Source organism: Gadus morhua, chromosome 6 (genome assembly GCF_902167405.1).
Source record: "Gadus morhua chromosome 6, gadMor3.0, whole genome shotgun sequence".
NCBI lineage: Eukaryota > Metazoa > Chordata > Actinopteri > Gadiformes > Gadidae > Gadus > Gadus morhua.
Genome location: NC_044053.1, coordinates 10103478 through 10119752, shown reverse-complemented (window position 1 = coordinate 10119752; position 16275 = coordinate 10103478). Strand labels below are relative to the sequence as shown.

At 46.6% G+C, this 16275-nt stretch overlaps 1 protein-coding gene across 2 annotated transcripts; it reads left to right on the top strand.

Moving 5' to 3' along the window:
* The first annotated feature begins 443 nt into the window (after window positions 1-443).
* On the top strand, window positions 444-16142 carry si:dkey-112e17.1 (uncharacterized). Of its 2 annotated transcripts, XM_030358288.1 has the most exons (7): window positions 444-791; window positions 6500-7548; window positions 10109-10160; window positions 10755-10890; window positions 11414-11550; window positions 14026-14274; window positions 14805-16142. In XM_030358288.1, the coding sequence occupies exons 1-7, from the start codon at window positions 711-713 to the stop codon at window positions 15345-15347; spliced, it is 2247 nt and encodes a 748-aa protein (XP_030214148.1). In that variant the 5' UTR covers window positions 444-710; the 3' UTR covers window positions 15348-16142. The 2 variants fall into 2 exon arrangements, with proteins under 2 accessions (XP_030214148.1, XP_030214149.1); XM_030358289.1 differs by lacking the exon at window positions 14026-14274.
* The last annotated feature ends 133 nt before the right edge of the window (window positions 16143-16275 follow it).

The window sequence follows — 16275 nt, the reverse complement described above, 5'->3', positions numbered from 1 at the left end:
GAACATAGTATTCGCCTAATAGTAGCCAACTAAAATTGCTTGAAACCAATACATCCCTGCTCTCTTGTGGCGGAAAAGTAGAACTGCGCCCTATTTTTTTTAAAGGATTGAACGTTTGGATTTCGCCTGATTCACGATGCCACCAAGAGTACAGTAATATTTTAATAATATAGCCTGCAGTTATTTCAAATGTCATGTAAGTGATGACTTTAGAGCCATATATTTTGTTCCCCTCCTTTGTGATTTTTTAATTAAAAATGAAAATGATATATTTTGAGAATTTGTATCTATACTTTGGCATAAATAAGTCAGGGCTAATATTATTAAAAACAGTCAGAGTCTGGGGTACTCGAATACAACTTGTATATTTTGTATTCGGAAATGTTTGACTGATTCCCTCCTCACATCCACTCGTCAAAGTAGCCTACCTAGTAACAAATCTCTCCGCGGTGTTCATAACAGCGTGCACGTTGTGTTACGTCTTTTGCTGAAATACATGCAAATATTTCCCTTCCAACTTGCAGCCAAAAAAGGAAGGCTGTCAAACAGCGTGTTAAAGCCAGGCTTGTGCAGCCTTGCTGTGGTGTGTGTGTTCGGTTCTGCCTCATGCACCATGGGAGCGCGCTCCCGAGTCTTCAGGTGAATGGACAGAGGGAAGAAGAGCGGGGGTACGGTTCACTGTGCTTTGCATAAAGGAACAATTAGTGAAAATGAGTTGTGCCACTTCGATCGGGGCACATGCTTTTATGACAATGTATCTACTCTTCGTGACGGGATGCACCACACAGAAAGTAAGTAGAGATGATGTGTTTAATTGGGCTGCTGAAAACAGTGCATTGTAAACTTGTAAACGCCGTCAACTCTCAGCCTGCTTATGAAGTTGCGAAACTTGGGTGGGAGGAAACAAATCACGCGCAACAAACTAATAACAATACCTGCTGCAACAGCCCAATGCACTGCAAATTGTTTAGGCTTTAAATAATTGGGTAGTCCATTAATACGAGTACAACCACATCATTTTAAGTCAGTACTCTGGATTTGTGTTTTACCTTATGCTTAGTACAGGCCTAATGTATGAATGCACACATTATCTGTTCTGTGTACAATTAGGCAGATACTCTTGCATTTGAAATGTGGAATTAATTAGCAGTTCTTCGATTTGTTTTCTTTCCATAAATTTGCTAAAAAAATCGAATGATGAAACCACTTGCACGTATATTACATCATGCTATGACATTTCCATTTACCTTCACATTTTTAATTGACATCGGCAAGAGGAATTATTGCTTTCTTCGCATAAATTAGCCTGCCTTATGCAATCGATATGCTCCATTGCGCACACTTTCCTCAGAATCTTTCAAAGGGCATGTTGGTGAGGCACATGCTTGTTTTTGTGTAGGCATCTTCAGTGAACATGTACAAAGAGCGAAAACTGCCGCACATTCCAAATGTATCGTCCATAGTGTTTGAGACTGCATGCACTGGTGACCCTTGACGTGTATGAAGTCGCTGTATTATCAGAGGAAGTTGTCACTGATCAAAACATTGACCTTTTTCCTTTTTGTTAAAACACAAGCTGGTGGATTTTTATAATTGCCCTCCATCGATCCGCGGTTGGACAGTTATGAAAAAGTTTTTTTGTATTTTCTACGGGCATCGTTAAAGCCTTTATCTAGTGTGAATAATTCATATAGCAAGCAAAGTGAAGGTCTATCTTTGAGATATTTGGGCAAACATATAAAAATAAATATTTTTTTTATAAATATTTGTGTGCCTTAATCTATTATGTGACATAATCCTCATAAAAATCAATATGCTGTTTTCCTAAATTCCTCATTTTCTTCTTGGGGTATGTGTGATGGGGGGGGGGGGGGGGGGGGTCACTATAGTGTGACAACTTGTGTCGTATCACTGGAAGGCCGGCCTGTCACGAGTCGTCCCCACGGAACCCAGCAGGGGAATGGCGGCCCTTTCGAACCCGACGGGCAACAAAAGGCTCTAGTAGAGTGAACGGTGGTGTCCCCGGGACTCAGTTCCCTGTTTATTGTAGGGTTCTCACTATCTCTGCAATTATATGCCTGAGGGGGCCGCATAAATGGGGGCTTTGTCCTCCCTTCCCCCTTTTGTGTTATGTTGATTTTTGGAACGACGTAAACAAGCCCGGAATTTATTCTTTTCCTCTGGCTCGACAACCTTGGAGTTGTTGGACTTTCGTTGGCTTTGTGAAGAAGCAGAATATGTATGGCTGTTAATCGAAGGGTTGCAGCGTACACTGAAATCCCTCAACCTCTCCCGGAATCAACAGCTATGCAAACAGGAGATGAAGTCTCAAGTCTTTAGTTTGGGTGTTAACATGCATGACGAGAGAGAATGGTGTTGTCAGGGTACTCACTGGTTTTAGCATCTTTTAAAAGGCTCGATAGTAAGTAGTCTTCATGTCGTGTGGCTGCAGAAAAGGACTGCATAGAGGATCAACACATTATGCAAATAAATACAGTTAAACAAATGGACACTGATTCGTCCTTGCTGAGGGTCCAATTGTAGTATAGGACATTATCAAATTGACATCTTCAAGTTGTTTTCCGAAATGTTGGAATTATTTCTGCTGAAACCAGTTGACAGCGGGCGACTGTAGAGAGATGGTTGTGTTTCACCAGGAGAGCCAGCGGCTTCTTCATGGGGAAATATGTTAATGGATTTACACCACAGACATGGAGGAGAGAGGGAGGGGGGACGGCCACACACACACACACACACACACACACACACACACACACACACACACACACACACACACACACACACACACACACAGAGCTGCTGCCATAACCCCTAAATACTTTACCACTCAATGCTTGCCACAGAGCAGCCTCCTAACATCCACGCCCCAGACACCCCCATACCACCCACGGGGGGAGCCAGTAAATCAAGTGCTCATTTAGGCCCATGCTAGCTCAATAAAGTTTGTTGTTTTGATTCACAAAGCAAGGGGCTGAAACATGCTGAGGCAGCATAGCGGTAGAGATCCAGAGTGACCCAATGGAAACGCCTCTGCCTAATCAGGCCGCCGCACCAGTTGTTTGTAAACTCTGCCCTCTGTGAATGTGCAGCCGGGGACATGAGCCCACTCGATGACATCAAGGGGTAGATATGTGATAAGTCCTGGACTCGTGCATTACCGTTCTACCCAGCGGCAAAGCTTTGTCCTCCATCATCTACTGTTTTCTGTTTGCCCACTGCTTGCTGAATCCCCCTGTGGAGGGAATAACTTCTCGAGTCTGCGTGTGCTTGCGTGTGACTGACATTACTGTGCGAGCACGTTGTTGATTCACCTCCACCCCATCCAACACCGCTTGGACACATTTCTGCACATCTGTTGCACTTGGATGTGATTATCATCGGTATCCGATGCGGCCTGGAGCTGAATTCCGATTCACACAGAGTTAGAAAGAGAACTGCGCACACACAACAACAATAACAACAACAATAACAACAAACACCATTGTCGTGTCCATCCTTCTAGTCCAGGCTGGCAGGTGCCTCCGAGAGCAGTTTAAACTTGTGAGGCTGTGTCTTTCCTCACTCCCAGTTCCCAACCCCCCTGAGAGGCCCCACCTGGTTATGAGGGAGAAGATGAGGGAGGGATGAGAGAGGGAGGGGTGAGAGAGGGAGAGACTTAGGGAGTGGTGAGGGAGGGAGAGGCTAATTGGTAGTGGAGAGAGAGATTGAGGGAGAGGATTGTTTGGAGGGTATACTACTGTAAACGGTATGTCAAATATTGTTTTCTATACTTCAGTTGTAATACAAAATAACACAATTATTCTCTCAGAAATTCAATTGAAAAAAAAAATCTTTCACAGAGCCGTGCCCCTGCACACCACAACAACCTTGATGGTATTTTTTTTTCCTTTTCAGTTCACAGTGAACAACTCAAAAGGGAGGTCAAACCCACTAGGGTTAAGCATATATTTGTAAAGTAACTACAAACAACAATTCCTGTCATTAAGTATAACTTCTTATTTAGACGTAGTCCAGCAAGATGAAAGCCGGGGAACAGTGCAGCGTGTCAGTGGGCCTCTAGCGAATGACCCCATCTGGGATGATGTTTCACTGAACAAGTCGTTTCAACAATTATATGCTTGGTTGATCTACTTGTGTCCGGGGGTACCCCATGTCACTCCCAGAACACGGAGCCACAACTGGGGCACCCTGGCCACCAGACTCTTATGTAAACGTCCAGCTCGCCTTGTACTCATTAAAGTGTTAGCATGGTTAGCCCACAATGCATTGCAGCCTATTGTTGGGGAGGAGGCTGGTGGTGGTGGTGGCGGACGAGGAGGAGGAGGGGGTCATTAGTCTTTTAGCCATGAGAAAAGACAACCTTGAATAATTAGCGGGCAAGCGGCGCTGAGCCGGGCTGTGATGTAACGCGAGCGAGGTGTGGTATTATAGGAATGCTCCATTTCCATTGGACAGTGTGGCCCAATGGAGCGTCTTTTATGTGTGTGTAGTCTTGCGTGGCGCAGCACAGGGGGCAGTGGACCACCAGGTCGCCTTGTTCCACTGGCAGAGATGGTTCTGTCGCTCTCGGGCTCTGACACTGGTCTCCCTCGGGGTCACTGCCACACTCTTCTGCTCGGGTCAGGGATCCTTTTGGAAGGAGATCATTTGAAATGGATCGCTGAAGTGAACAGTCGTAAACCCTCAACACGGTCCGCCAAGAGAAGGAAAACATTTCATGGTTCTGTGTCAAGAGCGACCTCGGCTATCCGCAACTGACCAGCTTCAGGCGTACGATGCTATACCTTTTAAAAAAACGAACAAAAAAAAAAACGGAAGCCATTTTTGCGGGGACGATAGAGAGAAGAGAGGGAGAAAGAGAGAGAGGGGGGTGCCCCTTCTCTCTGTCCCCTACCGTACCCCTATTGTGTGTGTGTGTGTGTGTGTGTGTGTGTGTGTGTGTGTGTGTGTGTGTGTGTGTGTGTGTGTGTGTGTGTGTGTGTGTGTGTGTGTGTGTGTGTGTGTGTGTGTGTGTGTGTGTGTGTGTGTGTGTGTGTGTGGCCACATTCTCTCCACATTCTATAGAGGTTGCTCAACCCTGCCTCAATAACAACCAGCCCCAAACGAACAGCGCCTGGACTCCTGAGAGCCCTGGAGAGAATGGCATTCGTCCAGTTCAGATATCACACGTGTACTTCAGTGCCGCTGCATGCATTTATAGTCATGTCGCGTGTGATGTCATTTTTTCCTCAAATACAACCAGAATGTTCAAGTGAAACGCGACAGATTAATTAATTGGGAACACAAAATCTCAACAATTTCCAATGTCAAAACAAGACTTAATACCTTAATCGTGTTCCGGGACTCCTTTTGTCCTGTCTTGTGTATCACATGCTGCAAGGCTTTCTGCTCTTTTAACCAGGGGCCCTGTAGGATTGAGTTCCGAAAGAAACCGGTCTATAGTGTGGTCTTTCAGTCATGAATGAAAAAGTGCATAGTCATTTTGCCACTTAAAATAACAGTGGGGCGATTCCCCTTTGATAAACACACGCAAATAGAGAGAGACGGGCAGGAAAAGGTTGTCACTTGTTGTACTTGTTCTGTCAATGTTCATGCCCAGGTAGACATTATTTTTTGTGTTCTCTAGTACAAAGAGACTTTGTATATGGTCTTAGGGCCTAGGGCTTTTTTTGGAATGTCATTATTTGGGTATTTGCTGAAGTTCGCTGTCAAGTCCCAGATTTGAGAGGAAAATCTCTCTCCCCTGCTCTGTGAAGCGCTGCTGAGTGCTGGTGGGGTTAGTTACCCGTCTGCCAGTCTGGGTCATTCCCATACTATAGAACCAAGAGGCCAAGACGGGAAAGCTCATAAATGCCCCCTACAGAGGAGTCTGGTGCTGAACTGCACGGTCCACCTCCACATCTGCCTGCACTTTGAGCCCCCATGCCCCCCTGACATCCAGACCACACCTGGGAGAAATTACAGCTATGATTCCCTCCCAAGGGTGACCCTAGCATGGCAGTACAGGAAAGCTCAGGCTTTGATATACTTCAGTGCAGTTGGGGGTTGAATAGGTCAGATTCAGGCCTGGGTGATGTTCAGACAATCAGAAGTCAGGTATATTGTATGGTCACAGCAGACATACTGTTGAAGAGAAAGTCATATAGTCAAACAGGTGATCCGCGAACTGGAAGTGTCTACAAAGATGGATGACAGATTGCATCTGTCAGGGAGGTTCCTGGGAAGATGATCTATTGATCTTGAATCTGTGTGGATCTCCAGATGGTGATGTCACGAGTGGACAGACGTGTAATGGCTGCTCACCCTCACGCAGTCACACATGGTCAAATATGGTCCCTTGTAATCAGTGCAAAATTTTTTTGCATGCTTTGCTGCTGTTTTATCTTAGTTGTATGAGCTCCATATGGTCCCAATTGCCAATACGATGGTAGGATGTACATGCACATGGCGATTATTGACAACATGCCTTTGACTGCAGGTCTACTTCGACTGCGGTGCCAAGGTGGATGTGGTGGATGTCCAAGGGCTCATCCTTTCCCCGGGCTTCCCCTATAACTACTCGTCTGGGATCCACTGTGTGTGGCAGTTCTTTGTCCCGATGGACTACCAGCTTGTCCTGGAGATGTTTGACTTTGACGTGTTTGAAAGCCACGACTCTCCCGCTGTGTCATACTCTGAGGAGGAACTGACAGAAGAGGAGATGAAAACTCTCACTCCCAGACGTTTGGCGGCCGAGGAGGATGACGAGGATGACAACGAAGAAGACGCACTTTCGTTGGCCAAAGTTCTGATTGACCGGAGTGAGCAGGTGTTCGCAAAGGGTACGCAGTCCTCCAACGGCGATGAGGTCCAGGATATGAGGCTGCAGGAGGAGCTGATGAAGATCGAGGGGGATCATGTCTCGGAATCTGCCAAAAGAGCGAGCGATAAAGAACAACCTGACACCGGGGCGACGCCCCGTTCCCCCCGCCTCTGGATACCTGTTGCCCAGCCTCCAGGAGGTGAAGCTTCGGATTCCTCCATCTCCACCGCCTCGTCCTCTTCGCCCCTCTCCCCGCCACTGGGAGGTCTGCACTCCAGCCCGAGCTCTCAGCCAGGAGCTGCCCGGACCTCCACCACCACCACCACCACCACCGCCACCGCCTCCCCGTCGCCTCAGTCAGACACCGCCTCTCCGAGCCCCGAGACCGCGCAGCCGATGCTGGACGCCTGCCCCCACGACGTCCTCTACATATCCGACCTCATCACCTTCTCCTCCAGGTTCTGCGGGTCCAACCGCCCTCCCGGCGGCCAGCTGGTGTTCGGCTCGAGCCAGGAGATGGTGGAGGTGATCATGGAGCTCATCACCACCACCCACTGGGGCCGGGGCTTCGCCCTGCTCTTCCACTACCACAACCTGACCGAGCCAGGGGGGGATCGACGGACCTACGCTCACGCCCCTGGGCGGATGGACACGCTCCTGGCTGCTGTGAGCGCCGCGGTCTTCTTCGGCATGATACTGGCTAGCGCTCTCTGCATGATCTTCAGGTAACCAGGCAACCGCGTTTTACTGTTTTTGTTTTGTTTTCTTCTGAATTGTCGTTTTCTTTTGATAGAGATGAGGTCAATTCCGGTTACCTTTTTGTAGAGTTACTGGAAATCAAACCAATCCATCTACAGTTTCAGCCAGGGTCTGGAGTAGACCAGAAATAACAGTCGATAAAAAGAGAAATTTATTCATTTTCACAGTTTAATACACGTCACATCACGTGTGTGTGTGTGTGTGTGTGTGTGTGTGTGTGTGTGTGTGTGTGTGTGTGTGTGTGTGTGTGTGTGTGTGTGTGTGTGTGTGTGTGTGTGTGTGTGTGTGTGTGTGTGTGTGAGAGACCTAGAGGAAATTCCAATGGCGTTGCACCAGAGCATTGTTGCTATGCTGATTTAATCGGTGTTAGGAAGTCCGATGGCTTCCACATGTTGTCAAATGTGAACTGAAAATGACTAAGAAAGTGGCATGTAATAACTGATCCTCTCCCTGCTCCAAAAGGCTAGGGAAGATTAGGTTAATTAGAGATCTGGGGTGCAGTTATGCACACATGCAGTTACAGTACACAGCAATACACATAATAACCAACTTTTAAGCAGTAAGCAATACTATCGCGAACATAATTCTTGAAACTAGTTTCAGATTTAGTTATTCTACTGTTTAGATGAATGCAATTCAATAAAATACAAGACAAGTTTACCGTACTAGTGTATGCAGAGAACAGAAAATTGCAATCTCGGATTTGCAATGAAGGAAACTGGGTTAGTCTGTCAGCAGTGTGAGTTGTACACACACACGCAGGCACACACACTCGCACACGCACACACGCACGCACACACGCACACACGCACACACGCACACACACACACACACACACACACAGTTGACGCTGGCCTGACGTACCCTGGTGGTCAGGCAGGTTTGGCTACAGCTGCGCGGCCCGGCCTCACCTTGATGTGGGCCTTTCTCTCGGGGCATTTAAGGTACGGCACTTGGCTTCAATTCACCGCCAGCAACAAAACCAGAGGGGCCATGTGAACGTGAATGGGGCGGGGGAACCCAACGAGCAACAACAAGGAGAGAGTCCCGCTAGGCGCGCTCTCTGATTTCTGTTACAGATGCCTTTGTTTGGATGGGTTTTTAGAGTACAGGGGGAACGAGATCAGAGGGCAAACGCAATTGGCCGTTGTTCCCCTGGCCTCTCCCATAAGAGGAGCTTATAAGAAGAGTTAGAATGTAGGACCATACATAGGCATTTTAGATATTGTATGTGTATATTTATATAAATTAATGTCGTATTTGTTTTAATTGCCAGTCCCAAAAAACGTCATACAAATTAGAAAATATTCCTGAAATCATTAAGCACACTCAAAATGAATCATTTATGTTGATTCTTTACTATCGCTTCCGTTAACTTTGTAATGAGTGTAATTCATTTCAATGTTAACGTTCTTAAAATGTTGTGCTCTTGTACCAGTTGACTGCATCGCAGACGGAGTAGTAAACATCAGCGTCTCCGAACCCCCGTCTCTCCCATGTAACAGCAGGAAATGGGAAACACATGCGCAATAAAATGAAAGTGTAATTAGCAAGAAAAACAAAACAAGTCATTAGGAAGCTATGGGAATGCCTGGCTTTTATAGCTAAGAGGAACCACCAGTAGCTGGGCTTTCCCCTGTTGTATTCTACCATGTGCTTGCTATAGCTGCTGTTTGCCGAGTTGTATAAAAAATACGTTCATATTACAGTTGAGTAACAGTGAATGGCAGCTGAGGTTTATTTAATTGGTTTATATAGACTAAAGACTGAGCAATGTTACATGATACAGATTAAATATATTGGTTGTTTGAAGAGTGTTGGAGCGTTATTAATGGTTATATGGAAACATGTATGTCTCAAGGCTATATCATTCAGCATTGTGAATAAAGAAAGCTTAACTTGCAATATGCAAAATGCAGAGACCATGATGATATTACAAGATATTACTTGTTAAGATCAAAAACATTTCAAAATATAATTATATTATTAATATAATATTTGAAACAAACCCTCTCACTTTTCTATGAACTGACTATATATCATCGGGATATACTGTTTAAGCTTCCCACAGTCGGGGAAATAAACAAATTACTTGCATAAATGTCTCAATAAAATGTCTTAAACACCTTCATAAAGGACATATCTCAGTAATGGAAGGGGACACATTGACATGACACCACTACAGAGCAGGTGTCATGACCTTTCAACGAGCAGGATAAGCTGTGAACCTCTTAGGGCGTGCTGTGTGGGGATAAAGCTGCTGAGAGTTGAGCTGAAGATGACCCCAAACCACCCAACGTTTGCGCGACCACACTGGTATGCTTGGGATACACTGCTGGTTTACCGCCTGCGTCGCAAAGCCCAGAGTTCAATGTTGGTGTTTGGGAGGAAGTCCTTTTTCCGAATTGTGATGGTCCAGTGCCTAACCCATGATATAAGGAGTCTGTAAAATCAGGGCATCTCTAAACAAAACACTTCTTCATCTTCTTGAAGCTGATTACATTTTGGTGCTTTTTGTTTTTCCAGACCTAAACTTTGTCCCAAGATATCCAACTCCTGTGTGTCAAGCAACTCTGAGGTACACACAACACACGCTCCCACTTTCCATATGCACTCCCAAGTATTTCCTTGTGTACTCTTCTCTGTCTTCCTCTCCCAGGCTTGTCATCTTTCTTGTTTCCATTGCTATGCCAATTGTTTTCTTTGTGTATTACTTCTTGTTCTGCCTCGTTTCCTAAATCTCTCTGCTGAGATGAATAAAGTATATCTTATCGTATTGTCTTCCAATATCTCTATCTCTCTCTCGGTCTCTGTCTCTCTCTCTCTCTCTCTCTCTCATCCCATCTCCTTGGGAATGGACCAGACATTCCTTCTCGCAGAATAAAGGCTGTCTGGGATCTCGGGGCATTTCCTTCAATATCCTTCACCACTTGAAGCAATTCCTTCATGTTCATCCCACGCTCCTCCTCCTCCTTCTGCTCCTTGCTCCCTTGATCCATGCTAAACCACTCCTTTATTCATTGAGTGAAAGATATCATAAATCCACTAAACAGGGTGTGAACCTCAAATGCCTGTGAGGTAAACCTTTTAAGGGAGACGAAGAGGTGGACGAACATGGTGTTCAGTGGTCGTGGCTTAACGGTTGTGACCTGCGGGTGTTCCCGGGCTGCAGGTTGCGGCGGCCGTGGAGAACCCGGCGAGCGAAGTCAGCGAGCTGCGGGTGGTCACGGCTAACGAGGGCGAGCGGGAGGTGAGCGAGGGGCAGCTCGCCAAGCGCCCTGCCCCCGGGGACCGGCGGACACAAGCAGGTATGTGTATACACACACACACACACACACACACACACACACACACACACACACACACACACACACACACACACACACACACACACACACACACACACACACACACACACACAGCCCTGTGCTGACCTGTTGCTGACTTTCACAGAAAGAACACAGTGTTCTGGTTTGAGTCCAGGCTATGATCCCACTGTGCATGCAGGAAAGGTAAGGTAATCAATATATTGCAGTGTTGCAGAGTGCTGTCCCTCTTAAACCGCTGAGGTGCAATACTAGAGAATCTCAAATGTCGCAGCTTTAAAAACGTTTGTTCACGTCTGTTTTTATCATACGATCCAACCTCGATTTGTGATGCGATCTCCTGAACACACACACACACACACACACACACACACACACACACACACACACACACACACACACACACACACACACACACACACACACACACACACACACACAGTGGAAGAATGGGGCCTGTGTAAATGTTTCATTTTTTACCACGTCTTCTTTCTCCTCTCGTCAGTCAGTACGGGGGGAGAGGCCTCCCGGGAGCTTGAGTTGTCTCCTGGGGGCCTGATGGAGCTCGACCTGGGGGCCGACGAGGTCTTCATCACGGCCTCCGACCCGAGTCACCCTGGCCTGCCGCTCTCGGCTCACTCGGTACGTCCTCCCCATCGCTCCTCTTCTCCTCTTCCGTGGGTTCAGGGGCGTGGTTAAAATGGAAGTTATTTTGACGACGGTTCAAATGATGGCCGTTTTCCGCCAGTGGCAAGTTTTGATGTCCAAACTTGAACCAGAGCAGACATAACTAGGGTACAACAAATAAGTTAAGGCCTGCATTGCAAAGCCTATTGACCTAGAAGACCAGTGCATTGACCTGGAAGACCAGAATCAATCAGAACTACCGCCAAATTCTAGAGCCTGAAACTATGAACATGATGAGGGAATTGTGGGAAATGGCATGGCAGAGGGTCTGAGCGAGGCAGAAGCCAGGCTGCAGCCCAGCTTTATTCCCTGTCCTCCTTTGTGTTCTCCTGGGATCAGAGTTGGCATCAACGAGTGCTGGCAGGTTCTTTTTGAAGGACTGGCACAGTTTCCTGCAGCCTACACTAATGGAGTATTATCCACAGAGCCCAGATTCTAATCTCCAGCTTGAAGTGTGAGTGTGCATGCACATTTCCATGCCTCTCACACACATTGTGTGAACTTTTTTTCCATCTAGCTGATTTTACACAAAAGCAAATAATTCAGATCAATGTCAATATGGAGCAGGTAGAAGTTGTCGGCAGCCTGGGCTTAGGCCGCGGACATCGGGAATCGAACCAAGAATCCCCAGACTGGGAGTCTTATAGCCGCCGCACTAGCTCATACCTGAAACTGTTGTTGTGAGTAGCACTTATGAAATAGGTTTACTCTCACGTATGTGCAAACCACAGTAAAGGTCGAGACAAGGTCATGACCAGACCTTTCAAAGCGCTTGCATCTAGTGTTTCATCCCTGTGACGTGTTTCCAGGAAGGCTTGGCGATACGTCTTGTTCAAAAGTGACTTCAGTAGGTGGCTTAAGTTAAGTTACCTTATTCGGTAAATAATTTCTTGCTTTGTGTATAAGGTAAAAAGTTACCCATGTGCCTTACAAGGGCTTTAGTAACCAAATGAAAACTTGTTTTAAACCCACTTAATTCGTGTCTAGACAACGCTAACGCCTAGTGACTCTGTGTGAAGGATTATCTAGGCTCTCTCTCTCTCTCTCTCTCCCTTTTCCTTTTTTAATTCTGCTTAAGTTCTTTCTCTCTGTGCTGGAACCTTCAGGCCTTTTCACCCTCCGGATCATTCAGATTGTTATGGCATTAATGTGGCCCTCACGCATTGAGCCTATCGGGGACAATTAGCTCGGGACATTTCAACTGCTATAGCCGCATCAGCGTAGGTAGCCCTTTTCCCGGACCAATACATTGAAGTGTCCCAAGGACTAGATATTAGGGCTGTCAAGCGATTAAAATATTTAATCACGATTAATCGCACTAATGTCATAGTTAACTCACGATTAATCGCAAATCTTTTTTCTATGCTAAATATCCCTTGATTTCTTTGTCCCATTAATTTTTCTCATTTTAATGCTCTTATCAACATGGATAAGTGCATCGGCTTGCCTTGTGCAAATGTTTTTTTATTGATAACATTGGCATATACTGATCAAAACAGGAAGATACAAAAAAAAGCCTGTAGTGCAATTAAACGATGAACATACAAACATACTGCCTTGAACATAGCAGTCAGGCTACTGCTTCTTTGTTTTGAGCCAAAGAATTTGCGTTAATCGCGCGATAAAAAAATTAACGCCGTTAGAATTGTTTTGCATTAACACCGTTAATAATGCGTTGAACCGACAGCCCTACTAGATATCAATAAGTGCTCCATTTGGGAAGAAAAAACTATTACTCAACTGACATACCTAATTACACATTTGTAACACCACCATTTGTAACTCGGGTTAGAATCCTTTCCTGCCTGCATTACAGCTTTAATATTCATAAAATAATGAATAGGCTTGTAAGCCACATTTGCGTGCTGCTGGCTCGCTGAGTGCGCCAAACTAATCGTTCCAGTTCCTTCTTAATAATCCATGGAGGTAGCGCACCCACGCAATCTGGCCGTGAACTGTAGTTGATGGATTATATTAGTTTCTAAGCTGTTTTGCTTAATACCCACGCCCCCATATTAACTGTTGATGCCCACTAACATTAATACATTAGCATGCTTCAATTTACATTATTGTATAATAGTGATAACAGACTTTTGTGATACAAAGTTGTGACGTTGTGCTATATGATGGCCTTCCAAATATCCCATCAGCCATCAGATTCATGTTATCTAGGTAGCTGCCTGGTAACCTTTTGCTGTGAAATATTCAACACATCTGTTCATATTGCTCCCTGATTTAACATCTAAGCTAGGCTTGTTCTGCCCTACCGTTGCGCAACTTGTCCTTTTTGTTTTGAATCAGTTATTTCTAGTGATCACTTGGCTTATCCCTTCCACAACACAGAAGGCCCAGTTCAGTAGGAAGGTTGTTTTTCATTCTTTCCTCTTCGTCCTATCCGCTTGTTTTTCCACCATTCCTTGCGTATCCTAGCGGGAGCGATATCTGCGCTACAGTGACACCGGCCCCAGGCCCCTGAGCGACTGGCCCTTGCCCGACCCTGCCGCCACCACTACCTCCTCTCAGGGTCCGACTGCAGCCAGAACAGAGGGCGGTTCTGGCTGCTCTCGGCCCAGACCCAGAGCGTGGAGCGTCCGCACCTTCCAGGACTACCTGCCTCCGCTCCACAAGAAGTGGTGCAGCTGGAACTCCTCCAGTCCCTTCACAAAGCTGGTGGACACTGTGAGAGCCACCATCACACCCCTCTCTGTCATGGTCCTGTCTGTCTATCTTTCTCCCTCCCATCTCTCTCTTTCACTTACTCACATCTTTCTCTCTCTCTGAGCTTTCAAGTCAGTGGAGGCTGAACTTTTTGTTGTGATCCCTTTTTTTTCTAGTAGTGAATATTTCAAGCCTTTGGAAAGAGTTTGATTGAAAACTATTGACATGCACCAATCAAATATCCTAATTGGAGGAGGAAAAGTCTAGACGATTCCTGGCTCGAACCCCAATGTCTACCTGAGTGCATCCATGTGCTAGCAAAATGCTTGACCCCTACCTGCTCATGGATGACATACCTTATCTAAATATCTCTGTGGATCAAAGCTTCTGCTAAATCAAATATTAGTTAATAACGAAAGTGAAAGTAAAATGATTAATATTGCATTTGGACTGTTCTTAAGGGGGAACGAGTTTGTGCACTGTATACAAACCCCAATGCTGAAAAAAGTTGTTCCACTACCACTGACCAGGGGGTTGAATGTCACCTGCAGACTCTTCCCAGCCTGGGGGCGGACCGGGCGGGGGACAACGGCAGGAAGGTCTTCTCGGAAGCCCACTTGTCCAACAAGCCGAGCTCCGTCGCCGACTCGGCCGTCAGCAGCGCCTCCTACCCCCTGACCCTGACCGCCCACCAGCAGCGACGCCTCAACTCCACCAGCAACCTGCGCCGCTCTCTCTTCAACGGCTTCGGCCTGCTCTGCGGGACGGACGACCCGGCCGGGGCGACCCCAGGGGCGGTGGAGGCACGGGCCCCGGGCCCCGCCTCCTCCTCGCCCTCCGGCCAGCAGCAGCAGCCGCAGGACAGGAGCTCGAAGGGCGGGAAGCGGCGCAACCTGAGCACGGACGGAACCGACCACGTCAGCGTGCCGGTGTTCGCCATCTCTGAGGAGGAGGACCGCGAGCCCCTGGTCCCAGCGGAGCACCTGGCTCAGACATCCTTCTCCTCCATCTCCTTATCCCCGTCCTCCTCCTCCACGGTGAACGGACAGGCAGGGGGCTTGTACCAGGAGAGAAGGCTCACCCCGCTGTGCTAGGCCGGAAGCCCCCAGCAGCCCTGGATGAGCTGAGGGGAGGCCGGCATAAGCTGCCATCCATTCAACCCCATCCTCCCCCGGCTCGGTTGCCACCGACGCCGAGAAGGAGCCCCGCCTTTGTCGTTGATGCTAGCTCTCCCCTCAGCCAATCAAAAGTGTTGTGCAGTTTGACAGGCAAGGTGAGGTGACCAGTGGCGTTTGAGGATGGGCAGAGCCTGGACTCTCCACTATAGGCCTGCCCTGGGGAACTCTTTTGGTCCTCGTGTGCGGAACCTGCCCTCCACAGAGCTCTAAATTGAGCTGAAGTTAGTAGCACCTTTAGTGTCCTGCAGGCGATAAGACCGCACTACAATATTTCTATTTTTTCATGTGTTTGAACAAAGATTGACCATAATGCTATTGCTACGCCAGGGCACTGGCTGATTGGATGAAAACGAGAACATTCTATTTAGGACTCCCATTTATTTTCAGTGCACTTAAGTTTTCTATTTGTATACTGTTTGATACACTCCAACATTTGCACTTTCAATATCTCACTAATTGCGGCTCATTCATTTTGTGCCAAATCTTTATCTGCATTTTCAGTCTTTTTCAGTACATGCTTATGCTTTTCAATGACAGTACAGCAGAATATAAATTCTACATTAATATCACTGTTTAATGTAAAACATGAAAATCTCACCTGTAATCATGTCTGAAGACGATATTGGATTAAAAAGGGAATTAATTGTATAAACGCAGTTACTAAAGCATTAGTGCTGAAGAAATAAAAGGTTGACTCTGAACTTAAAGAAATAAAAGCATATGTCAACCAAGGGCTGTGTTCTGTGTCAACATATTCTATGGTTCACTTAATAGAAGGCCTTCCTGGAAAAAACATTTCCTTCACAAGCTAAGGCTGCTTAATGTATTAATTCAAGAAAATGTC

Excerpts from the sequence above, each read along its gene's own strand:
- si:dkey-112e17.1 (XM_030358288.1), top strand. The coding sequence starts at position 711 with ATGAGTTGTGCCACTTCGATCGGGGCACATGCTTTTATGACAATGTAT. Across the intron at positions 792-6,499 it reads CGGGATGCACCACACAGAAA|GTCTACTTCGACTGCGGTGC; the intron begins GTAAGTAGAGAT and ends CTTTGACTGCAG. Across the intron at positions 10,891-11,413 it reads GGACCGGCGGACACAAGCAG|TCAGTACGGGGGGAGAGGCC; the intron begins GTATGTGTATAC and ends TCCTCTCGTCAG.